This window comes from Sturnira hondurensis, unplaced genomic scaffold (genome assembly GCF_014824575.4).
Source record: "Sturnira hondurensis isolate 20B ecotype Veracruz unplaced genomic scaffold, ASM1482457v3 Scaffold0001074, whole genome shotgun sequence".
NCBI classification, from domain to species: Eukaryota; Metazoa; Chordata; class Mammalia; order Chiroptera; family Phyllostomidae; genus Sturnira; species Sturnira hondurensis.
The window spans coordinates 3,385,253-3,412,405 of record NW_028073705.1 but is presented as its reverse complement, the minus strand read 5'-3'; the positions used below and the strand labels follow the sequence as shown (position 1 = coordinate 3,412,405).

General features: G+C 38.6%; 1 protein-coding gene and 1 pseudogene across 2 annotated transcripts in view; both read left to right on the top strand.

Moving 5' to 3' along the window:
- The first annotated feature begins 484 nt into the window (after positions 1-484).
- LOC118997045 (60S ribosomal protein L9-like) lies at positions 485-1,073 on the top strand (annotated as a pseudogene).
- An 8,468-nt stretch (positions 1,074-9,541) lies between these two features.
- The window catches only part of NAA16 (N-alpha-acetyltransferase 16, NatA auxiliary subunit), a 69,634-nt gene continuing 52,022 nt past the window's right edge, over positions 9,542-27,153 (top strand). For both annotated transcript variants that reach the window (XM_037060320.1, XM_037060328.1), the window contains exons 1-5: positions 9,542-9,595; positions 13,972-14,056; positions 15,846-15,950; positions 17,823-17,980; positions 20,666-20,800. In XM_037060320.1, the coding sequence (XP_036916215.1) occupies positions 9,542-9,595; positions 13,972-14,056; positions 15,846-15,950; positions 17,823-17,980; positions 20,666-20,800 (537 nt within the window). The remainder of the gene's footprint in view (positions 9,596-13,971; positions 14,057-15,845; positions 15,951-17,822; positions 17,981-20,665; positions 20,801-27,153) is intronic.

Here is a 27,153-nt window from a genome sequence, read left to right as displayed (position 1 = left end):
CATAGCTGATGGTGTCAGGAGCCTGAATCTACTTCTTTTCCTGAGTTACGGGACCCCAAAGTAGGGCAGAGGGAGAAGGAAGCACTTATGTGTGTTTGTCTGTGGGTATCCTAAAGGACTTTGACATTTTAATGAAGGCATTAGGTCACTACCTTAAGTCTGTATAGCTTTAAATAAACATTTCCTTTCCTTTTCACAAATCTCTGGCACTGAGAGATGTTTTTCTTCTGGTGGCAGACAATGTGAACTTAGTAGGAAGTCCTTTTGGTAATAGTATATTGTACCCCCTTGGCCCCTGTTTGCTAACACTTATAGTATTCTGGATTTCCTGAAGTTTTGTAATGAGTATTATTGTGAACAAGAAAGCTATAAAAGAAAATGTATTCTTTAATGTTTGAAAAAGACTTATGAAAGTTATTTTATTGAATCATTTTATGAAGTTAAATAACTTCTTCTAGCTCTTTTTGCCTGATCTACTGCAAGGATGAAGACCACCCTCAGCAATCAGACTGTCAATATTCCAGGAAATGTTGATGTCACTCTGAAGGAATGCACAGTTACAGTGAAGGGATCTAGAGGCACCCTGCAGGACTTCAATTACATCAATGTAGAATTGAGTCTCCTGGGAAAGAAAAAGAAGAGGCTCTCGGATGACAAGTGGTGGGGAAATATAAAGGAACTGGTTGCTATTCAAACTATCTGCAGTCATGCATAGAACATGATCAATGGTGTTACACTGGCCTTCCGTTACAAGATGAGGTCTGTGAACTCTCACTTCCCCATCAATGTTGTTCTTCAGGAGAATGGTTCTCTTGTTGAAATCAGAAATTTCCTGAATGAAAAAATACATCTGCAGGGTTTGGATGAGGCCAGGCATTGCTTGTTCAGTATCTCAAGCCCAGAAAGATCAGTTGATTCTTGAAGGAAATGATAATGAACTTGTATCAAATTGAGCTGCTTTGATTGAATGAGCCACAGCCGTTAAAAACAGGAGAGCAGAAAATTTTTGGATGTTATCTGTTTCTAAAAAAGAAACAGTGCATCGGGCTGATAATAAGATCTAAGTTGTCCAGCTATAGAAACTTTAAGATGACAAATGATTCCTCATATATATCTTTAGTTTTTATCCTCACTCAAGGACATGCTTATTGATTTTGGCAGGGAAGGGAGGGAGAAAGGAGGAAAAGAAACATTGACATGAGAGACATTAATTTGTTGCCTTTCACACATGCTCCCACTGGAGACTTAACATGCAACCTAGGCATGTGCCCTCACCAGGAATTGAACTCTTGATCTTTCATTTGCAGGACAACGCCCAATCAACAGAGCCACACTGGCCAGAACTACTAGTGATATTTTAAGGATGCAAAAAAAGCCACGTATTGATTTGGGACTTTTCTCTTAAACTGGAAAAAAAAACCTTCTAAAGAGTCTTTTATACTACAGGATAAAAATTTGAACAAATAATTTAAATTTTGATTTAATAAAAATAGCAGTTGATTAAGTTACAAACAAGAGCTATGATGTCTGAAATATTTCTCACAGTAAAGTTGACTATGGCTTTTTTTCTGCTGTTGTTGAATGAATTTGTGATGGGCACTGACAATTTGGTATCCTCTTGAAAAACTAAATGACCTCTCCCCCCGCCAAAGGAAGGCAATCTAAAACAACAATAGGTGGGACTGGTTTTCAGATCCATTTAAAGCAAACTCAGCCCCAAAACCAAAAAGGTAGAGAATAGGGATTTTAACAGATTTTCACTCTTGGAGACCTCCGGATCACTTTAAAGATTTCAAGGACACTCGTGTCTGCAGTAGTAACGGAAGGTTGATTTGTATCCTTCTGCAGGATTTCACATCAATAAAGTGTCCACCTTGGGCTGTGGAGCAGCAATTTTCAACCTTTGTCATGTCATGGTACACGTAACGTAATTACTAAAATTCCACATACACCCCCCAAAATTACCATTCACACTGGACAGCTATTGTGTTGGCTGTCGTCATTTTCTTATTTGACAATCTAAGGGGAAAGAGGTCAGTGTCCCTGATTAATAAGTCAGGTGCTGCTTATTTTAAAATTTTTTATGGCACACCATTTGAAAATTGCTGTTGTATAGCATGCTTTCCCTCCAGGGAGCACGCCAATGACTTTCTTCCCTCAAAGGCGAGCATTTCCTAAACTTTAAGGGTCCCCAAAAGACTTGGAACCAGAGAGCAATGGGCAGCAGTAGCTCATCTCAGGCTAAGCCCTGGAACCTGTCTCTAAGGCCCACTTTTCTTGGATTTACCAGTGAGCCAAAGCGGCCCTGCCTATGACCACTTTTTTTCCCCTATAACATCTACGGAGAGCCAAAACAACTCTGCCTAGGCTCTCCTGTTATTTCTTCTATCCTAAGCCCTTCCTTGTTTCACTGTCCCCAACTTTAATAAATGTCCTCTCAAAATTAAAAAAAAAATAGCTGCTGTAAAGAATTTTTATAAAGTTTATTTGAGCCAAACTGATGCCATATGCTGGGGAGTGAGATCTAAAATGCTCCCAAGAATACAGTTTTGCAGTTTCTTTTATGCATTTGACATTAAGGAGGGAAGTGCATGAAGATGGAGACTAGATTACTGGTTAGTTAACAAAATTACATGTTGTCTTGAAGAGATATTTCAAAGGTGTGTTTACCTAGGTGCACAGAAACAATGGATAGGACTTAATACAGGCAAAACCCCCCCAAACAAACAAAAAAACCCCAAACCCTCTTACTAAAGAAGTTATACGCCTGTGGTGTGACTACTACCTGCCCAGTTAGGACTTTACGATCATATCACCCTGAGAGTTTATGTCTCAGTCACACTTTTTTTTTTTTGGTCCACAGGGCTTTCCCTGAGAGAAGCTGAGCATTAGGACTTCCTCAGCTCCAGGCAATTTTGGGGAGGAATCAGATAAGAGTGGGTGTAAAGATTAGGCTAAGGTGAAACCTTTGGGAAATTTTCAGAGGCGCTGAAAGCAACATAAAGTCCTGCACACAGGCCATAGCACTCTGGAGATATAGCTCATAGCACATTGTGAAGATGCACTTGGCTTTCTGGTTCCATGGAGTTTAGGCTCTCAACCACATCTTGAGGCATCCTGCAATGATGAAAAATTTTAACAGTGGGAAATTGTAACTCAACCAACAATTCTTTTGACATTGTTTCTGTAAGTGCTGACTCTGACTAGTATGTAACTTATAGATGAACAACATATTTGTATAAGAATCCTAGGAACTAGTTCAAAAGATCTTCAGGCATTCCAGCTCTGGGAGATTTGCTGACCTTCCACTGTGGAGCCAGGATGACTAAACCAGGATGGTGCACACTGGACAATCACTTGCCTTATTGGAATGGACTATGTTTGCCTGCATGTAGAAAACTTTGCAACACACCCTCCCTCCCTTAATCTTTTTGTCCTTTTGCCCTCTCCCTCCATAAAAACCTCTGCCTCCACTGAGAAGTGGAGCTGGGCTTTGTGACATGAGTCCCACATCTTCCAGATGGCCAGCATCTACAAATAAACCACTTTCTCTTATATCAACACCTGCCTCTTGAGTATTGAGTGTCATAGCAGCAGGTTACTAGATTTTTATTTGGTTAGAATCCCACAATGTGAAGATTAGCAATACCTTGGGATTTTAATCAGGTTTATTTTACTATAGAAAAAATGAAATTGGGAATTATTTAGTAATGTAATACAAAATTCAAGGTAACACTAAGGTGGAAAGGAAGTAGCAAAACAAAGATTATTTTCTTGATATTATTTTTATTTTTCCTGAGACAAGCAGAATACAAAGGATAAAAAGGCAGCATTTTTATACTCGTTCTAAAAATTTTTCTTAGCTTGAAAAAAAAGATATGAAATGCGCCACCTGCTGGCATTATTGAAACAATTTTCTGTCAAGATGTTTAAGAGGGCTTAAAAGGTCAACCTACTACCTTCTTTACTTTAAAAAAAAAGAGTTCAAAGAATAATCTTGGTAACTCACTGTAAACTAGTATTAGCCTTGTTTAAAGTCTGGTTTGTTAACAAGATCATTTAGTATTGTCTCTCACAACTTCTTGGCAATTTCATCTCTTCCATCACCCTAAGTTTCTTTTCCATTATCACCCTAAGTATTTTTTAAAAATCATTTACTTTGTTTTTATTTGTTTTTATTTTTTATTTTTTTAAGTTACATTTTATTTATTTATGTATTTATTTAAATTTTATTTATTTATTTAAGATTTTATTTATTTATCTTAGAGGGGAAGGGAAGGAGAGAGAGAGAGAGAGAAATATCAATGTATGGTTGCCTCTCGTGCGCCCCCTGCTGGGAACCAGGAACTGGCCTGCAACCCAGGCATGTGCCCTGACTGGGAATCGAACCGCGATCGTGTGGTTCACAGGCCCGCGCTCAGTCCACTGAGATACACCAGCCAGGGCTTATTTGTTTTTAATATATTTTATTGATTATGCTATTACAGTTGTCCCATTTTTCCCCCTTCACTCCCTTCCACTCTGCATACCCCTTCCAACCCACATCCCCCCCCCTTTAGTTCATGTTCATGGGTCATACATGTAAGTTGACTTCTACATTTCCCATACCATTCTTACCCTCCCTTTGTCTATTTTCTACCTACCATTTATGCTACTTATTCTCTGTACCTTTTGCCCTTTTCTCCTCCTCCCACTCCCCTGTTACTAACCCTCCATGTGATCTCCATTTCTGTGTTTCTGTTCCTGTTCTAGTTGTTTGCTTAGTTTGCTTTTGTTTTGTTTTAGGTGTGGTTGTTAATAACTGTGAGTTTGCTGTCCTTTCAATGTTCGTATTTTTTATCTTCTTTTTCTTAGATAAGTCCCTTTAACATTTCATATAATAATGGTTTGGTGATGATGAACTCCTTGAACTTGACCTTATCTGAGAACCACTTTATCTGCCCTTCCATTCTTTGCTGGGTAGAGCAGTCTTGGATGTAGGTCCTTGCCTTTCATGACTTGGAATACTTCTTTCTAGCCCCTTCTTGCCTGTAAGGTCTCTTTTAAGAAATCAGTTGATAGTCTTATGGGAACTCCTTTGTAGGTAACTCTTCTCTTGCTGCTTTTAAGATTCTCTTCTTATTTTTCAATCTTGGGTAATGTAATTATGATGTGCCTTGGTGTGTTCCTCCTTGGGCCCAACTTCTTTGGGACTGTCTGAGCTTCCTGGACTTCCTAGAAGTCTATTTCCTTTGCCAGATCGGGGAAGTTCTCCTTTATTATTTGTTCAGATTAGTTTTCAATTTGTTGCTCTTCCTCATCTCCTTCTGATACCCCTATAATTTGGATGTTGGAACATTTAAAGATATCTTGGAGGTTCCTAAGCCTCTCCTCATTTTTTCGAATTCTTGTTTCTTCATAGTTTTCTGGTTGGATGTTTCTTTCTTCCTTTCAATCCACTCCATTGATTTGAGTCTCTGTTTCCTTCCCATCACTATTGGTTCCCTATACATTTTCCTTTATTTCACTTAGCATAGCCTTCATTTCTTCATCTAATTTGTGACCAAATTCAACCAGTTCTGTGAGTATCCTGATTACCAGTGTTTTGAACTGTGCATCTGATTAGTTGGCTATCTCTTCATCACTTAGTTGTGTTTTTTTCTGGAGCTTTGATCGGTTCTTTCACTTGGGCCTTTTTTTTTTTTGTCTGGACACACTGGTTACATAGTAAGGGGCAGAGCCTTAGGTGTTCCCCAGGGCAGAGTAACCTACGTCATTGTCTTGTGATGCTTGCTGTATGTCTGGAAGGGGTCTGAGAGGCAACAATGGCACTTGCTCTGCTCTCTGCTGGTCCGTTACCCCACTACCCACAATCAAAAGGGGGCCTTCTGGTACTGATTCCCGGGTGTGTGGATTTGTGAATGTTCTAGGATACTGTGGGTCTCTCCAATGAACCCTCTTGTGAGGCTGGGAGTGTCTCCACCTGCCACCTCAACCCCTACAGGGGTTTTCAATGAGAGGTTTGAGGCTTTATTTCCCCACTGGAACCCTGGGTTGTGCGGTATGTTTAGCTTCTCAGTTGTTCTTCCCAGTTTATCTGCGCACGAATGTGGGACCACCTGCTCCACCAGTCTCTGCCTTGCCAGGTCCACCAGCTCCTGCCTTGCCGGCCAGTTGCAGCCTTGCCTGCCCCACTCCACAATCTGCCACCTCGCTGGCAGCCACCTCCTTGCCCATTCCCATGCCCCAGCCACCACCTTGCTGCGAGTCCTCTCCGCCCAGCTGCCCATCTCCACCCCTCCTACCGGTTTGGATGAATGTTTCCTCTTTAACTCCTTGGCTGTCAGACTTCCATACAGTTCGATTTTCTGTCAGTTCTGGGGTTTTTTTTGGCTTTAAATTGATGTCCTTTTGGTTGTGTAAGGAGGCACAGTATGTCTACCTAAGCCTCCATCTTGGCTGGAAGTCCCAAATCATTTACTTGGTTTTAAATTGTACATTTTCAAACCTTTATTTCAATAATCTTATTTCCTATGTTTTTCTCCTTCAAATGTCCTTCATAAGTAGTTTTCAAATAACCATTATGAGCATTAAAGTTTAAAACATTTTTTTCTTTATGAAGTGTTTTCCAACTTACATCCAAAGTGGTCTAAACTGAGGTATACAATGTAATCTATACTGTGTGTATGTGTGTGTATATATATGAGGGGTGTTCCCCCAAACCCAGAATTTATTTATTAAAAATTGTGTATTTATTCTTACATGTTTAAACTTTAGTCACCTTCAAAGTATGCTCCACTGGATTCAATACACTTATGAAGACATTTTTTCCAATGCTCAAAACAGTTTTTGAACTTGTCAATCTTGATGCCTTTTAGTGATTCTACCATTTTTTTGTTTCACTCCTTCCACATTGGCAGACTATTTCCCTTTGAGGACTTCTTTCATAGGGGAAACACACACATACACAAACAAACAAAATGATCTCTCAGGCAGAGATTAGGTGAATAGGGAGGGTGGAACATGAAGGTGATGCCTATTTTTGGTCAAAAACTGCTTAACACTCAAGTGCAGTGTGGGTAGGTGCACTTGTAAATCAGCCATCATGAAATGGGCAAATGTACTAAAAGAGTCTTCAAAAAAACTTCACTATAGCCAAACCCAGCCTCTCACAAGAATGACAGCTAGTACATTGATAGAGATGGGTTCCTAGAACTCTTACCTCTACCATCTCAAATAAGGCTAGAGGAGAAAAAAAATTAAATAAGCTGCAACCTGGCTCTAATTACAGACCATTTAATGCAACTATCCATCAATTATGCTGTAGTCTCACAACCATGTACAATATCCAGAACATGTAAAAATAAGTTTCTGTACCCAATATTTACATATTCCTTTATAAAACATTTTTACAGAGAGGGGGAGGGAGAGGTAAAGAGAGGGAGAGAAACATTCACATGAATGTTGCCATCAATCTGTTCACATCAATCTGTTGCCTCTCACACACTCCCAACCAGGAATGCAACCTGCAATCCAGACAATGTATCCTGGCCAGAATCCAATCAGCAACGTTTTGCTTTGTGGGACAATACCAAAACCTAACTGGTCAGAGCTACATATTCCTTAAAATTAAACCTGCATTGTATGTATTGTAACAGGGTGCAGCCAAGAGGGAGCGCCCCAAATAGGGATTTGAAATGGGGACCAGAACTCAAGGTGTCCAGGAAATATTAGAAAGATATATAGGATGTCCTCACCCTTTCTCCCCCCTCTGCCCCAACAGGTATGAGTTAGGGGAAGGGACACATGGAGCAGGAATATGTAGGGCTGTTTTGCATAGCAACAGCTTTGCAGCTAACCTCTGGCATGGTCATTGAACATATCTATAACCTTTAACTGGTTGCATAGATATGTTAAATAGCTGTGGCTATGCTTTGAGCTAGGGGGATGAAAGTGACTCCCACCCAAGATGTAACTGGGAGGCAACTCCCCCTGGTTACAGTGCCTGCATGAGAGCCTGGAGATGATTGGCTCCATGCCATGGGGCCATACCTGCCCAGATCCACTGTGGCAGCCCAGTAAAACTGGAAGAATATGGGAGTACTGGCAAGTGTAGCCAATTGGGGGGGGGTCAGAAATGGGGCTGCAGAGGAGGATTGGCCCCAGGATTTAAACCAAGAAGGGGCAGCCATTAAGGGGAGAACCATGCAGTCTCGGCAGAGTGGAGATCCTCTTGCAGCTTTGCCAAGGAAAACCACGCAGGTTGATCCTGGCTGATGACACAGCTGATGGTGTTGGGGCCTGAATCTACTTCTTTTCCTGAGATTCAGTACTCCAGTTTAGGGCAGAGGGAGCAGGGAGGACTGTGTGCGTCTGTATCCTAAACAACTTTAATATTTTAATGGAGACATTAGGTCACTACTTTAGTCTATATAGCTGTAAATAAACATTTCCTTTCCTTTTCACAAATCTCTGGCATTGAGAGATATCTTTCCTCTGGCGGCAGACAATGCGAACTTAGTGGCTGGGGGTCCTCTCAGTAATTGCATATCGTATGCCCCCCTTTGGCCCTGTGTCCTGTAACAGTATGACTATTATTGTCAACTACGCATATTCATATCTTTCTGGACTCACATATGTTATGTCACTATTTTACCTTTTCCTGCTTTGTTTTTGTTTTGGGATATTCTACCTTCTATGTATAATAGAAAGTGTCCCAGAGTTGGAACATCCTGGGTTTAAATCTTCCTTATTATATGTCTTGTGTAAAGAGGAACCATCTGGTGAGACAGGGCAGGTAGACTTGGGGAATCAGTGGCCCATAAAACCACCACAATTCTCACTGACTGTTAGGTGTTCTAAACTGCTGGGAATACTCTTTTACTGAGGCATTTCAAACGTCCTTTTATATCAGCTCATGTCAAAGTCTGCCCAACGACCTCACATATGTGGTGAATAACATCATTGGTCTCCACAACTTCATCCTACATCAAGCATTTACTTTGAGTTGGAGCACTGTTTTAAATTCGACTGGAGAGAGATCCAGTCTAACTCCGATGTAACTAACACTGTCTTGGGCCACGACACTAATAATGAACGCACAATAGAGTCGATTTATGAGAGGCCAGGTGCATGAACCCCTCTTGGGGTCAAGGTCCTGAAGACAAGAGCGACCATCTGACAACTCCTTTTTCCCAACACTGTCACCTCTACCTCACCAGCTCCCGAAAGCCCCGGCTGCCGGGCGCCTCGCGCAAGCGCACATCGCCCTGCTCCAGCGGGGGCGGGCCGTGACTGCCATCTTGCCGCGCGCCCGAACAGCCGCTGCTTGCCCCAAACCAGGGCAGGAGCCGAGGGTGTCTTGCTCAGACTGCGTCCCTTTTTCCATTCCCAGCGCTGCGCAGAAGTCCAGCCAAGTCTGTCCAGCTGAATCTGCCCACCCCAAACTCCAGGCCAATGAACTGACCCATCGCACGCACCCGACTTTCGGCAGCAGTTCCTCCCGGTGCCCACCCCCGCGGAACGGAGCGCCTAGTCACCCAACCTCCCAGTCCTCGCCGAAATGCCGAATGTGCAGCTGCCGCCGAAGGAGAGCAACCTCTTCAAACGCATCTTGGTAAGTGGCGGGAGGCCTCGCTTTCGCTCCCCGGCAGCCTGCTCTTTCTCTCCCTGGGAGCCTGGAGCTCGGTGCACGACTGGTCAAGTGGCGGCGGCTGCGCGGGCTGGGGGGGTGGGGGACCCCCAGTTCTGTTCTTTGTTTGCGTTGGAGCCCGCGAGATCTGACCGCCTCTGCCGGCCCCGACCACCAGGGCCTTCTCTCTCGGCGGCTGCTCGCCTAGGTGCCGCCGCGCTCCTTCCAGAAACTTCACGTCGCCCTCCGCTGTCACTCCCGGCAAGGGCGCGTCGGCCTGGTAGTGGTACTCGTGCCCTTTGCGGAGCCTTGCGGCCAGACCGGCAACCTCCTTCTGTCCTCCGCAGTTGGTTTCTTTTGCCAGGCTCTCTTCGGCGTGGTGTACATTCCCTGCTCTGTGTTTAATCTGTTGAACAGCACGACCCCGATACCCCTAAAAAGCTGGAGCGATCCTGTGGTGGAACAGGGCTCGGTGGCCAGGGCAAAATTAGGGAGCGTTGGGAGGCCAAGGTTTTTGTTGGGGGAGACGTAGCCTGTTTTTGATGTACCTATTTTCTTTGGGAAGTGAAAAGGTGACTTGAACTGCATTTCTAAATTATGAAGGCGAACATGATTCTGATTGCTTTTAACTCACACAGTCCGTGCCTTGAGAAAGGGGTTAACTGCTTTTCGAACTGGCTGGTGTTGCACTTGAGTGGCCCGTTTACTTTGTGAGAGTAACCTGAATAGTGGCCCGTAGTGATGACAGCTGGCCCTCCTAGAAGTGTGTTTTCTGTAGGTTGAGGGCTGGTGTCTCAAGTGCCTTCAAGGTTTTCCAGGGGTTCCCGTTCTTCACGAGAGGAGAGGCAGCATGACTTTGTTTTTCTCAATATATTATAAAACACTGGGGACCGAGGCTTTTAAACTAATATCGAAATTACCTGTTTTTTCCTAGTTTGTCCATTTATCTGAACATAAGCGTTTAGATTTTAAGGGTGAATTTATTATTGAGAGCTTGTGTTATGTAACTTAGCCGTTGCTTACCTTTACTAAAATCACCGAGTTTAGAACATTATTATAAGTATTATCAACGACAAATAAAAATTCATAGGAGCTGTTCTGTTTCTAGTCAATAGAAACTTCACACTTAGTACTCAGAATGTTAAAAAAAGATACATTACGTGATAGACGGGATAAAAACTTTGTCTTAATTTTAATTGGTGCTTAGTGTTGAGCAAATAATGAGGCAAGCGTAAAAGCAAAAAATTGTAATTAATGCATTGTGGCAGATTGTTTGCTTGGTGTTGTAGGATACTTTTTTTTAATTAATTTTTTTCTTCACACATTCATGTTTTTCACAGTATGGAATTGGAGAAGTTCCCTTTTCAGGTGGATTTATTTTTTATTTTTAGGAAATCTGAAATATGTTAATAAAAAATCATCTATAATTTGTTAGATTTCAGGACATTTGACATACCTAAAAGATGACAGAACATTTTCTCTATATGTGTAGTTCAAATCATGTTATTAGTAGAATAACAACAATTTCATGATTTATTATGTTCTAGTTACAGAATAGTTAAAGCTGAGGCTGAGTTAACTTTATCCTCAAATAAATTGGGAAATGCTAAACATTTTATTATCTGGGTATGTAATGTTTATTACAAGGTTATGACTTTAGGAGGGTACTGCAAGAGTGAATGCTTTCATCATGTCACAAATGCAATAAATGTGGGTAAATTTTGCTACAACAAATTCCATGGCAAATTGAAGTCTCTATAATAAAATTATTGTTAAGTTTGGTTGGTGGACCAAAGTGTTTTGTCAACATCAGTACATTTTTATTAATTATCAGTGTATATAAATACACTCATACAAAATTTAGCTAGCTTATTACAGGATCTGCGTGGCTTATGCCTTCCTATCTTAATACCCACACTGGCTATTGGGATTATATTTTGTTGAATATTCGAACTCTACTTCATATTCTTTTTTGCAGTTGAGAAAATCAAATTCAGGAATGGTAAATGACTAAGTGGCTAAGGTTCTCTGGTTAGTAACAAAGTTGAAAACTAGAATCTGTCTTTTGTGCTAAGTATGTATTCCTTACTGAACTTAAGACTTTTCTTTAACTTGAGTACTGGAGATAGACTACCTCGGTTTGAATTGTGGCTTTGACACTAGCCATGGAAACTCAATAAGTGTGCCTCAGCTGCTCCATCTAAAATGGAGATAATATGCATCTCATAGGCTTTCCTGGGATTTAAATGAAGATTAAATCAGAACAGTGCCTGGCACATGGTAAATGGTTCCAGTAAATGTTAACTGTTATTTTTACTGTTACTGGTAGTATGATGATTATTACTTTGAAGGCCACTTGGTAAATCAGGGAGGAAAAACTCATTTCTTTCATCTTCCCCAGTAGTTCCTTCTGCTTCTTTTTTGTCATTTGTCAAGTGAATTCCTATAGTCAGACTCAGATATGTTTTAGTTTTTACTTTAAAATGTCTTTGGAATAGTAATGTATTTGCATGGTTCAAAATTCAGGTTTCTGTTCTATTCTTTTGTCCTAATCACTAAGTTTCCTTCCCCAGAGGCAATCAAGAAGTCTTAATATAAACATTTTTTTCTATTAACACTTTTCTAATTCTCTTCTCCACATTCCACTCCTGCTGTAAAGATTAAGTACTTCTTCCTCCTTTGCTAGTACTGTTTTTCTTTGTACTTAGTAGGCTGTTTTATTGAGCAGTGCTTATTTATCTAGAACTTGAGGATGCAGAAATGTTTAAAATAGTCAAGATCCCTGTTCTCAAGGAGCTTACAATATGGTAATAATAAAACACTAAATAAGTAATCACCTAAATAGAAATTTCAGGAGTTGATAGTGCTGTGTAGAAAATAAAGTAATATGATAGAGAATATGTTTGTTGGGGGCAGGTAGGAGGCTGTCAGTATTAGATAGAGTGGTCAGGTAAGTGATCTGTGACACTGAGGTCATAAGGAACTAGCCCCAGGAAAATCTGAGGGAGAATATTTCAGGTAAAAGGAACACAAATGCAGAGGCCCTAAGGTGGGAATAAGCTGGGCATATAAGTAGTAGAAAGAATAACCATAACAACAAATCAAGAAAAACCAAATTGCCCTGAAAGATAACACAGTTAATTGCTAGATCTCTTGGTAAATATGGCATCACCTGCATGGAGGATCAGATTCATGAGATTCATACTGTTGGAAAATGCTTCAAAGAGGCAAACCACTTCCTGTGGCCCTTCAAACTGTCTTTTCCATGAGATGGAATGAAGAAACAGACCACCCATTTTGTAGAAGGTAGAAGGTAGATGTGTTGGTAACAGGGAATACCAGATCAACAGGCTTATTAGAAGGTGTTACCATGGTTATTTTTGTTATCTGGTCCATTAATAGTGACTGCTTTAAAACTGGGAGAAAACCAACCGGAACAACATAAGTGAGAATGCAAGTGAAAGAAGATGAAATGTTCTCATAATCACTGGTTGTGGAGGACAGTCACTGATTGCTTAGCCTGGCTGGTGGAATTTAGGAAAAAAGAGGTTGCTTAGAGTTGTCTTAGACAAGTGATGGAAAGACCATGATCTTTGGAGTAACACCAGAGTTTGCAGCTAAGCTGAGTCACTCACACATTTTATGAACATCTTCCACATCTGTACAATGGCAGTAATAACATACTATAAGGGATTAATATGAGATATAACAACTGTTCTGTAGAGACACGTAATGGGTTGCTCAATAAAGGGCAGTATTTTGTGTATTTCTTGATTCCATTTTTGAAGTAGCAAAGGCTTTTAATGCAGTTTCTAGTATTTTTCTTTGTTATTATCATATATGTTTTTGCCTTTGGACTTTGAATTTTAAAAAGCTGTAGCAGTGTTGATTGACAATTAAATTCCCTGTTTCTTAAGTGTTTTTTTCCTTTTCTGTAAAAGGAAAATACTTACACACTAGATTAATTTGGCAAAGATTAGAAAACAAATATGTTTCTTGTTATAAGTGATATGAATTGACATAAAACTTTTCCATCACGTGTTTCTAGACCTCATTTTTTTTTAAGATTTTATTTATTTATCTTTAGAGGGGAAGGGAAGGAGAGAAGGAGAGAAGTATCAATGTATGGTTGGTTGCCTCTCATGAGTCCCCTGCTGGGAACTAGCCTACAACCCAGGAATGTGCCCTGACTGGGAATCGAACTTCGATCGTGTGGTTCGCAGGCCAGCGCTCAGTCCACTGAGCTACACCAGCCAGGGCTCTAGACCTCATTTTGGATCTTGAAGTGAAATGATGGCAATGAAAAGTTGCTCCTTGTGTATTAATTTTATAAAATAATTTTTGTTCATATTTCTTTACAGAAATGTTATGAACAGAAGCAATACAAAAATGGCCTCAAGTTTTGCAAGATGATTCTTTCAAATCCAAAATTTGCTGAACATGGAGGTATTGTCTTACCTGTGAGATACTGCTTTGAGGAGGTCTAATTCTAATATCAGACAGATAGGATTTGTAACAGTGAAAGAAGAGTACTTCCCAGATTCCATGTCCTTGTAGCTCTCTACTAGAGTATATAAATATTTAACATTCTTAGTTATGTCTCATATCAGTCTTATTCTAGGTTACTTTACTTCTATTATGTTTATATATGTATAGTCTTTACTATTAGATGGGAAGTGTTTAGTTGGTCAATTGAAGATCAGTTGGAATATGTACTAGTATTTTCATAGACCTGATTTCATCTATTAACTTTGACTAGAAGTTTATTCTTTGATTTCCTATGTATAAAACTAGGGCAATATTTGCAATACAGAAGTAGTATAAAGATACAGTCAAATGTATTTTTTCCTTTGGTAGACATCTTTTTTATATGTGCTGACCTTATATATAAATATGACACTATTGATTTATTATTAGATTGTTTATCTTGAGAAGTTTTTTTTAGTTTGGTATCAGTAAGTCTATTTGCTTGTCTCATTCTTTTTCACTGGTGACCACTATTAAAAGGATGGATCAGGTTAGATATGCAGATTATAATCCTATAGCAAAGCATAGGTAACTGGGATCTCTGAGTATTAGACTTGGGTAATTCTTTTTTTTTTTTTTTAAAGATTTTATTTATTTATTTATCTTTAGAGGGGAAGGAGAGAGGGAGAGAAACATCAATGTATGGTTGCCTTTTGTGCATCCCCTGCTGGTAGTTAGCCTGCAAGGAACCAGCCTGCAACCCAGGCATGTGCCCTGACTGGGAATCGAACCACGATTGTCTGGTTCGCAGGCCCGCACTCAATCCACTGAGCTACGCCAGCCAGGGCTTAGACTTGGGTAATTCTTGAGACTATCTTACTGGGAAAATGGGCTGACCTGGCTCAGCTTTGTAACAACATTCTTTAAAGGAAATGGAAAGACCTGTTCATTTCATAAATTTTAGAAATTTAAAGCTTGTTTTCAAGCTTTTTCACTTGGGTACCACTATCTAAATGGAATCATGTGGGGAAGTTCTTCATGTATCAACAGATAAAAGAAATGTTTGGTTATAGGGGTTTGGATTGCTGTATTACATGTTCTGGAAACCAGAGAGATCAATTTGAAAACAATTGTTCATGACTAATTCCCTTGTGGATTATTTCTTGTGGATCATTCGCAGTTATTTCATTCTAAACCATCTTTCATTAACTACCTTAAACATTTTGGGGGGTTGTCATTCCTGTAGTCCGAGTGTTGTATCCTTGAAATGCAAAAGAATGTTAATTAGCCTAATTAGAATTAGTCGGGATACACTTGGCAGAAATGCAGTCTGTTCCAATGTTGAGTAGTTATTTTTAAATTGTGTATGTCTCTTTGTTAAGGTAGATTGTTTTTTGGGGTGTAAATCAGATTGGAATCTTGATTAGAGATGATCTCAGGTGAAAGGCGTGGACTGATGGAGTAGATTTAACTCAGCGGGGTTCAGGTGCCTGCTCTGTTACCTTTTCTCAGCAGAATAACCTCAGCCTCCTCTAAAAGAGTCTTCTATAGAGCAGAAAGCACTGTCGCAATTTAGTCTCACACTGAGGGATTTCAGGAGAGGACTTGGGTTAAACTTTAAGCAAATATTAAAATGTAGTTTTTGGAAAGAAGCTTTAACTATGGGATTAAAAAGGTTAATGTTATACGCATGGCAGATCTCAAAGGTTAGAGTGCTAAGATAATTTAAAATATTCATGTGTAAATAGAAGTTAAAAATATTTTTCAGAGACTTTGGCTATGAAAGGCTTAACATTGAACTGTTTAGGAAAAAAAGAAGAAGCATATGAATTTGTTCGTAAAGGACTTCGTAACGATGTCAAGAGTCATGTCTGTATCCTTTTGCAGTGGTTGAGTAGTTTAATTTCACATGTGTATTTTTCATGTACTAGTTTTTTCTAATTCAAATTTTAAAAACTTTATTATGAAATCATTAAAGCCTATATAGATGAGAATTTAATGAACTCTGTGTATTAATTACTCAGTTTCAGTAATTATTAACATTTTGTAGTATTGGTTTAATCTGTGCCCTATGCCTCATCTTCTATTTATTGGAATATTTTAAAGAGAATCTTTATACAGTATGTATGGTATTTACTTCAGTTGTGCTTAGTGTGAGAGAAAAGTAATCTTCACTTGAAGATATGTTTTCATTGATTGGTGGGGGGATAAAGGGGAGGAGAGAGTGAGAGAGAAATATCAATGGGAGAGAGGGAGAGAGTTCTCACTCTCTCAATTGGTTGCCTCCCATACACTCCCCCATTGAGCATTAAAGCTGCAACCAAGGTATGTGCCCTGACCAGGGAATGAACCAGCAACCTTTTTGGTGTACAAGACGTCACTGCAACCAACTGTGCCACTCGGCCAGGGTGAGAAGAGTAACTTTGGTAATTATATGTGATTTGAAACCCATTGTTTTTCCTACACTTCCATAAACCAAGTGATACTTTCCCATTATTTTAAATAACTTATCTGTATAGTAAACTTGTATAGTAAAATTTATATTTTTTAAACTTCTGTTTAAAATTTAAGAAGAAATTTGTTTTAAAACATTTTATTTAGTGTTGAGTATGATATTATATTGGTTCTGCAGCTTGTTTCAGTTGCCCAGGGACGTTGCCCAGCTATTTTTACCAATAGTCATAATTGTATTTCCTATGTCTAGTATCCCAGCTTGTAAAAAAGGAAAAATGCTTTTTAAAATGATTTCCATTTCTGTTTTGCTCATCTGTATGTTTATTCGTAAGTTTTTCATGTATTGTCCTGTTTCTTAATTTTTTACACTTAATTTATTTATTTGCAGGACAGTATTGAATATCACTAGTCTTAGTAGTGTTCTTACATAGTTAGCTTAGAGTTCTCTCAAAATATTAAATACTTACTTCTTTATCCCAATGCTTACTCTGCTTACTCCTGAGTAAAGAGAGAGTGCATGTAAGTATGACAGGTTTTTTGGCTCCAAGAAATGCTACGAATTTCATTACAGTAAATACAAGCTAAATCTTGTTGGTTTTTAATATTACTAGTGAATTAACTAATGACTAGTGTTTTAGAATTGACTGAATATAAGCTTGTTTTAAAAGATAATTGCACCTTGGCTGGTGCGGTTCAGTGAATTTAGTGCTGGCCTGAGAAGCAAAAGGTTTCCTGTCAGGCTCCCAGTCAGGGCACATACCTGGGTTGTAGCCCAAGCCCCCAGTTGAGGGCTTGCAAGAGACAACTGATCCATGTATCTTTCACACATCAGTGTTTCTCTCTCCCTTGCCTTTTTTTCTAAATAAATGAATACAATCTTTTAAAAAATTACAATTTTTGTATATATTTTGTTTCAATACGTAGGAAGTGAACATTGAAGTACTTAGGTAAAAGAGTGAGGGGTAGAAGGTAGGGAATGTGAAGAATTTTACCAAGAAATTTCTAAGGTTACTTTAAGAATATGGAAAATTTCAAACATATACACGAATAGAATAGAATAATGAACCCTCATGTACCCAGCACCCAGCGTCAATAATTTTAATAGTTGTCGATCAAGGCTGATCTCATTTTATCTTTTACCACTTGCTTACTGTCCCCCTCCCTCTGATCCTAGATCATCCTGAGGTAAATTTCAGACAAAATAGTATTCTATTAAAGCTTTATATTAGATAGATATGCAGCATAGTATTTTCTAGTACCTGTGAATGTTTGTATTTCCTTAACTTAATAGGTTGGCATGTATATGGACTCTTGCAGCGTTCTGATAAGAAATATGATGAAGCTATTAAGTGTTACCGAAATGCCCTCAAATTAGATAAAGATAATCTGCAAATTTTGAGGGATCTCTCTCTGTTGCAGATCCAAATGAGAGACCTCGAAGGTTACCGAGTAAGTACTCTAGTCTTAAGTGTCCACATTTTTACAATAGATATAATTTAAAAGCGTGTGATCATGAAGATTTGATTGTTCATGATAGTCTGTGGAAGGAGAAAGTCACTTGGGCCCTTTTCCCAGTTACAGTTGTAGAACTGCATATACTTGATCATCAGAAAAGGATAACTTTATTCATTTAATGCTGTTTACAACATTAGGCTATCTCCTGTGTGCAGATACTGTACCAGATTCTTTGTGGGTTTGACTAAATGTGACCAAATTTGGTAAACAACTTTTATATTTGAAATCTAAAAGTAAAGATTAATTAGCTTTTTTTTATTATGGGTTAGTAATACAAAATAATGTGAGGATTGCCATACATCAGTCTATCTATAGTCCAGATCTCTTCAAACTGGCATCTTGAACTCTGCAGGGCATCTCTGTGTATCCTAAATTCATTATGTTCAAAATGGAATTCTTTTACTTTCTTATATGAAGGAGGCCACCAATCAACTCAACTCTTAACAATTCTCCTTAAATAAATCTTCTTTCATTTACTTTTTACTTTTGCCATCTACTGCCATATAAGTCTTTATACCCTATGCCTAGATTTTTATAGAAGTTTCAAGAGTTTTGCTGAGCTTAATAATAATAAACATTCTTCAATGTTGTGGAGTTTTTCTTTAGCAGTATTTAGCAACTTGGGTATGGCGAGAGTTAAAATTAATTATATTTATGTATGAGGCAAAGAAATTAAGAATACTGGCAAGAGAGTGGTTCCTAACAAGGAGGGTGAAATAAATGAAGATAAAAGAACCAGCAGTTAGAAGTGAAGGGCCCAAGGAACTAGAGTTACCGGTGGTGTCCTCTTCAGAACAAAGGTAGGAATGTCACTAAGTGAGAATGTTGACAGCATAGGCACTATGGCCAGAGTGAGATAGTTGAATTCATGATTTCTGGGCAAATAAGGCCTAGGATAGTGATTTTCTACCTTTTCATTTCATGGCACATGTAAATAAATTACTAAAATTCTGTGGCTCACTCATATACTTTTTGATGATCTGTCAAAAAGATAGGTATAATTTTGATTGATGCACCAAAAAAAAAAGATAATCAACCATCTATCCTTTTTGCTCCCAAGTGACTTTTTAAAGAGGCAGGTGCCTATACTTATATATAACAATTTCTGGTACGAAGAATTGCCAGTCAGATGCAACTTGATTATGCAACTCTATCTTATTACCTATATATTTATGGTTCAAGACAGAGTGTTCAGCTGTTGTTGTGTTGGTTGTTGTCACTTTTTTACTTGACAACCTAAGGCAACGATTTTCAGCATTTTTCATCTCATGGCACACAGAAACTAATCACTAACATTCTGTGGCACACCAAAAATGTATTTTTTTCTGATCTGATAAAAAATAGGTATAAGTTTTATTCATTCATACTGGATAGCTATTTTTGTTTTGGCTGTTGTCATTTTTTTATTTGACAGTATAAGGGAAAAGAGATTGGTACACCTGACTAAATAGTCAGGTATTGCATGTTTTAACAATTCTTGTGGCACACTAGTTGAAAATTGCTGGTCTAGGATGTGGTTGTGGGAGTGGGTTTCTCCCACTAATGAGGTTTCTTCCTCATTAAAGATGAGGAAATCTTGGATCTAAGAAGATAGGTTGTTGGATGGGTAATTGGTAATGTTTCTTTTGTTTAGGATGATGGTAGGATTTGGCAGAGTGAGGAAAACTGATTCAGACTCTAAGAAAGGATTGGAGTGACAGGAGCAACAGTCAAAATAAGGAATGGGAGTGATACTAGCTCTCATTCCTTAGAGCTTTTAGGCATATGAAATTAATATGCCTAAAAGGAACTAGACATACATGAAGGTAGAGGAGTGATACCCAGTTGTTTTGTCAAAGATATCTTTTAAAAAAAAAATCTGATCATGTTTCTCCTTTGGCATATACTATGGATGGTGCCCATTCCAACAACAGTCATGGAAGCTAAACACTACATTTTCAAAACTCCATTGCTGTTGGTGTTCTTCATGAGATCCTGTTCCTCTAAGCAGTTGTATGTACTTAAAACTTGGAGGTGGATAGGAGCAGCAAAGAAGTGAGGCCTGTGTAGGCAGGTTGGATTTTCTGCTAGTGAAGATATCTTGATTATTCTAGGCAGCATTCTGGAACTTCTGGTGTTCGTAATGTCATGGATACCGACCTGTCTTAAAGTGGCAGCAGTGGTGGTTCTGCTTGCGGAGTCCTGTCAGATGTCTGACAGTTCCCCCTGACTGTGTCCATCCTGTCTCTGGGGCCTACTGTAACAGTCCAAGTAGTTTCACATAATAATTTTATAAACAGCAAAATTTAGTTCAATAAAAAACTATCTTCGTCTGTCTTCTAAGATGTGTAATTACCAAAAGAAATTCTATTATGTGAAGGTAATTTTATAAGTCAGCCCAAAAACATGGGCACTGAGGACAGCTTTTTCTGTGACAGCCTTACAATGAGCATTATGGGGTATTTTACAACTTAAGTAATTTAGATAAGAAACTCAAAAGGAATATTTTATTGTGGAACTTATATTTGTTAATTGGATTTATTAGAAAGGACTTAAAGATATTGCTTTAATAAATATTTTAAAGAAAGTTAAAAATGTAAAAAAGACAATTATTTAATTTATTATTATTATTTTTTTAAGGAAACAAGGTATCAGCTTCTTCAGTTGCGCCCAACACAGCGTGCTTCCTGGATTGGATATGCTATTGCGTACCATTTGCTGAAAGATTATGATATGGCACTAAAACTACTGGAAGAATTCAGACAAACTCAGCAAGTAAGGAATTAATTTTAGCATTTTTTCCTACCTTCACACATAAAATAGCTGATTTCAGTATTGCCCCTGTTACACAGAATGGACGTGTGACGGGGGACAAGATATTGTTACTGAATGGATCCCCCTCCCCCCAGGTTTCCTGTGTACTAGGTTCGTCTTACCTGCTGTCCTCAGGAATTATGGCTCTCAATGCCAGAGTTTGGTGAAAAGAAAAGGAACTATTTATTTAAAAGTTATACAGGTTTCTAGTAAGGACTTAATGTATTAGTTAAAATCCCAAAGTCCCTTAGAACACCCACAAACACACGGAGTCCTTCCTCCCCACCTATTGCCCAGTCAGGCCAGTTGGGGGTAGCCTATCTCAAGAAGAAAAAAATAGATGTCCATGGCTTGGCTAGCTGACAGTTCTTCCCAGTAATCTGTGCTCGGCTGGCAGGCCTTCCGAGGTTCCCAGGACCATGAGCTGTGTCCCTTCTTTTTTCAGTTGTTAATGCAAACCCACGCGGCACCTTCTCATGGCCCACCAGTAAGAATCCTTTCACCCCTTTCCTAACCACATTGTCTCTCCTGCGTTCTTCTGGACAGCTAAGAGAGAGCTCTGCATGTCTGCTACATCTTGCTTTGCTGCTTCCTAAGCTGTGTGGTAAAGGTAGCCCCCACGCTGCCCCCCAAATTGTATGATCAGCCCCCACAAAACTTCAGGGTTCCCACCCATATGGCTGCTGTGCCTGGGTTTAAATCCTTGTGTGAATCTTCCTCTGCAACCCCATTTCTCACTCCTCCCACAATTGGCTACACCTGCCAACACTCCTGTATTTTTTCCAGCCTTTCTGGGCTGCCATAGTTAGTCCAGGCAGGCATGGCCCCCTGGCATGGAGTGAACCATGTCCAGGCTCTCACACAAGTGCTGTAACCCAGGGGGAACTGCCTACCAGTTACTTTATGGGTCAGAGTCACTCCTATCCCCCTGGCTCAGAGCCTGGCCACAGCTACTTAACAGATCTGTGAAGCTACCCAGCTGTTATAGATACCATTTTTACATATCAGCTATGAAGCTGGCCAGCTGTTGATATGCAAAATAACTCAATGGCCCTTCTCCATGTGTCTCATCCCCCAGTTCAGACTTGTCGGGGTGAGGATATCCTATATTTTTATATTTACTGGACATCCCGAGTTCTAGATCCTATTACAAATCTCTCTTGAGCTGCACTGTTGCACTTCCACCCCCAAATGTGAATTAAATCTGAGACCTGTGGAAAAAACTTGAAAAAAATTTGACAAGTTAAAACAATACAATTTTTTGGTACAACCACTATGGAAAATAGTGTGTAGGTTCCTCAGGAAATTAAAAATGGAATTACCTCATGACCCAGAGGTTCTGTTTCTGGGAATGTATCTCAAGAAACTCAAAATACTAATTCAAAAGAATATATGCACCCTTATGTTCATTGCAATGTTATTTACAATAGCCAGGATTTGGAGGCAACTCAAGTGTCCATCAGTAAATGTGTAGATAAAAAAGTAGTGGTACATTTACACAACAGAATACTACTCAGCTGTAAAAAATAAGGAAATCTTATGTTATGCCACAACGTGGATGGACCTTGAGGGTATTAGGCTCAGTGAAATAAGCCAGTCAGAGAAAGACAAATACTATATGATTTCACTTATATGTGGACTCTAATGAACAAAGTAAACAAAATAGATTCATATATAACAGAGAACAGACTGACAGCTGTAGGAAGGTGGGAGCGGTATTGGGGGCTGGGTGAAACAGGTAAAGGAATTAAGCACTAGTATTGGTAGTTGCAGAACAGCCACAGAGACATAGATTGCCGCATGGAGAATAAGGTCAGTAATGGAGAGATAACTGGGTATGGGATCAGGAGGAGGCTTGGGGCAGTGGCGGGGGTAAGATGGGGGGACACTCCAGACTGCATGGCTTTCTGGCCATTTTGCTGTACGTTTGAAACTGGTGTGAAATGGCATTAAATGTAAACTGTGGTTGGGGGGAAAACAATTCTTAACTCAAAATGTATATAAAATTTTTTGTACACTATAATTTCAGCAATATTTAAGTGATAAAAGACTGCAGAAAAATATGTAGTTTTGTGACTGGGAATTGTTTCTCTAATATATGTTGCTTTATATTTGATATGAACAGTAAAAAGTACATTTTAATATATATATAAAATAGAAAAGTACAAAACATATATGATAAATTAAATAGGTGTAAACATTTTTGTCATATTGTTCCAAATTTTATTATTTTTAAAGGAATAAGTTTACAGAAATAGCTGAGGTCCTCCTATATACCTCCCTAGAGGTAGTCACTATTTTGGAATTGGTATAAATCATTACATTGCATTTACGTTATGTTCATAAGTTCGTGAAAGTTACTGTTTTGTGTACTTAAGAATGTTTATGAAAATACAGTTTTCCATTCAGCTTTTCTTGAGATATGTCTATGTTGATGGTACATGTAGGGTTAGCTGGTTTATCCATTTTTAATTGCAGCTTGGTTTTTGTTATATAAATGTCAGTTTATCCATTCTGCTTGGCTCTATATTAAAAAACAGTGCTGTAATGAATATTCTTGTCTGTTATATTTGTGAGTTTCTCTTCAGTATATACCTAAAACTGGAATTACAGAGCTGTGGCTATATGTTTTCATCCTTAGTATTGTCATCACTCTGAAGTAGCTGACACTAACTTATATGCCTGCCAGCAAGATTTTACAATTATTTCTTCAATGTCTTTGCTGTCACTTGTCAGCTTTTTTAGTTTTTCTAATTTGTATATGAAGAAGTATATCCTATTTTTCTTTTGTGTTTCCTTGATTATTAGTGAGGTTAAGGGTTAGAATAATAGCTATTGCCTATAGTTTCTTTTTTAAAGATTTTATTTATTATTAGAAAGAGAGGAATGGGGGGAGAATGACTGGGAGAAAAATATCTATGTGTGGGAAATACATCAATCAGTTGACTTTTACATGCCTCCAGCTGGGAACCTGGCCTGCAACCCCTGCATGTGCTCTGGCCGGGAATCAAACTGGTGGCCTTTTGGTTTGCAGGACAATGCCCAACCCATTGGTCCATGTTGATCCATGTCATTTTGTTTTTGTTTGCTGTCTGTGTCTGGCTTCATGGAATGAGTTGGGAGTGTTCCCTCCTGTTTTGGGGAAGTTTGCGAAGCACGGTATTAATTCTTCTGTAAACATTTGGTAGCATTTACCTGTGATGGTATTTGGTCCTGGGCTTTTTTTTATTGGAAGTTCATTGATTAACTAATTTATTCTCTACTTGTTATTGGTCTATTCAATTTTTTAAATTTCTTCTTGAGTCAGTTTCAGTAGCTTGTGTTTTTTTCTAGGAATTAGTTTATTTTGTGTAAATTACCTAATTTGTTGGCTTATAACTTTTCATAATGGTTCTTTATAATCCTTTTTTATTTCTGTAGGGTCTGTGGTAATGTCCCTCTTTTTTATTTTTTATTTTAGTAGTTTTTTTCTTTTTCTTGGTTATTATCTGTTTGTCATTTGTGTTAGTTTTTCAAAGAACCAGCTTGTAACTTTGTTAATTTTCTCTGTGGGTATGTTGGGATATGCCTTCAGCACTCAATCAGATTTTGCTTCTTGTTTGTCGTGTTGAGGTCAGCAAGAGGTGAGAACTTAGAGTTTCATGAAGTCTTTCCTGAGCATGTACATACCTCTGTGCGTGTGTGTGTGGCTTTTCAGAGCCTCTATAGACATCATATTTCCTAGCTTCTCCTGTAAGATTTTTGGTTAGTCTGTTGTTTGCACAGACTGCTACTCATCACTTCAGGCACTGTAAAGGTAAACACTTGTGTATAATTGTTTTTGACAAGAGTCTTGGCCTTCTTGGCCCTCTTCTGCCCCTAAAGCTTTTTACTGTGGGCATCCTCTGAGTTTGCCTTGAATGTGGGGTCTTGCAGGGCCCCACCTGATGGGTCCATTAATTAGTTTGTTGTGAAGGAGGCTTTGAAAGAGTTCCAGCTTTATTCTGTTCTCTCTGTTGGCTGCTTTGGGAACACAAAGTTTAAAAAAAAATTTTTTTTAGTGCCTTGACTGGGAATTGAACCAGCAGCCCTTTGGTTCACAGGCTGGCACTCAATCCACTGAGCCACACCAGTCAGGGCCATATTTTTCAAGGCTACTGTACATCAATAGCTGGAAAGCATGGGATAGAACTAGGACAAGTTAAAACACTAGAGAGCTCACTGGTCTTACCAAGATCCAGCCATTTTTCTTCAATAAGTGCTCCCCAGGTTGCTGTAGGCCTTTGGTTAATTTCCAGAGTTCTGGAAAAGGTGATTCTGAGAAGGGTTTTTTTGCCAGCTTTTTATTGCCAGCTTTTTATTGCCAGCTTTTTGTTGCTTTTATGGAGAGGTGAGTTTTCGGAGGTATTTTTGCTAATATCATCCTCTTTATATTTTCTTGATGAAAATCTCTTCTTTGGCATTTACTCTGAAAGCAAGGCATTTTTTTTGAAATGATAGTGAAAGTAATTTTACCTGCTAGAGACATAGACTTTCTCTTTTCATTTATCATTAATTCATAAAAAGAGTTTGTATAGTTGGTCCTTTGTTCTATCTCTCTCCCAGAGCCTAGTTCAGAGAAGACTTACAGAATAACATAGTTCTCCATATGTATAAATAATGCATATGCAGCTGTGGCTGGTGTAGCTCAGTGGATTGAGCGCAGGCCTGTGAATCAAAGGATCATGGTTCGATTCCCAGTCAGGGCACATGCCTGGGTTGCAGGCCAGTTCCCATCAGGGGACACATGAGAGGCAACCATACATTGATATTTCTCTCCCTCTCTCCTACCCTTCCCCTCTAAAGATAAATAAATAAAATAATGCATATGCAGTAATATAAAGGCAGTCATAAGGTAGTGTTTTGTCTCTAGATTCTGTTATTTTCTAGCATCTTTTTGAGATCCATCCATATTAGAGAATATATTAGTAGTTCATTCATTTTTAATGCTGAATACTGTTTCATTATGGGTATACCACACTTTGCTTATCTATTTAATTGGTGGACATAAGGATCATTTTTAGTTTGTTAACGAATGATGCTGCTATGAGCATTCGTACACAAATTTTTATGTGTATTTAGGTTTTAATTTCTCTCTGGTATATATCTAAGAATGAAATTTCTTGTTTTTTTTTTGGTGACTATGTATTTACCTTTTTATTTATTTATTTATTTATTGTATTTACCTTTTAATAAGCTGCTTAGTTTTCCTAAGTGGCTCCAGCAATGTGTGAGAGTCCCAGTTCTACCCATCCCTAACACCAGTTATTATCTGATTTTAAAAAAAACATTATTTATTTATTTTTAGAGAGAAGGAAAGGAAGGGAGAAAGAGGGAGAGAAACATCAATGTTCAAGAGATACATCAATCAGTTGCCTCTCATATGCCCCCAGATGGGGACATGGCTTGCAACCCAGGCATGTGCCCTGACTGGTAATTGAACTGATGACCTTTCAGTTCATAGGCTGCACTCAGTTCACTGAGCCACACCAGCTAGAGCTATTTATTGTCTAATTTTTTGATGATAGCCATCTTAGTGTGTGCCTAATACTATCTATTTTAATGATGTTTTCTCTGCATTTTCCTGACAAATAATGATATTGACCATTTATGTTGTTATTAGCCATTTATATTTCTTCTTTGATGAAATGTCTATTCAAATCTTGTGCCATTTTTAATTGGGTTATTAGTCTTACAACAGAGTTGTAAGAGTTCCTTATATTCTTAATATAAGTTTCTTATTAGATATATTATTTACGTATATTTTCTCCCAGTCTGTAACTTGTGTTCTCATGTTAGTGGTGTCTTCTGAAGAAGAAAACTTTTATAATTTTGATGAAGTGCGGTTTACTAATTTTTTTTTATGCATAAGGTCACAAAGAATTTATTCTGTCTTCTAAGATTTTTTTCATAGTTTCAGTGTTCATGTTTAGGTATGTGATCCACTGTGAATTAATTTTTGTATATGGTATGAATTGTGTGTCTAAGGTCATTTTTTGCATATGGATATTTAATTGTCCCACCATTATTTGTTGAGAAGACTATCCTTTCCCCATTGAAGTGGCTTGGCATGTTTTTAGAAAATCAATTGACCAGAATATAAAAGCTTAATTTTGGACCTTGTATTCTGTTCCATATGTATATCTTTATGCCAGTGCCACATTGTATTGATTACTGTAACTGTGGTTAACTTGGAAATTTGAAACACATCCTCCTATGTTGTTGTTCTTTTTCAAATTCTTTTGGCCATGTAGGGTTCTTTTATTTCCATCTGAATTTTAGGATTAGCTTATAAA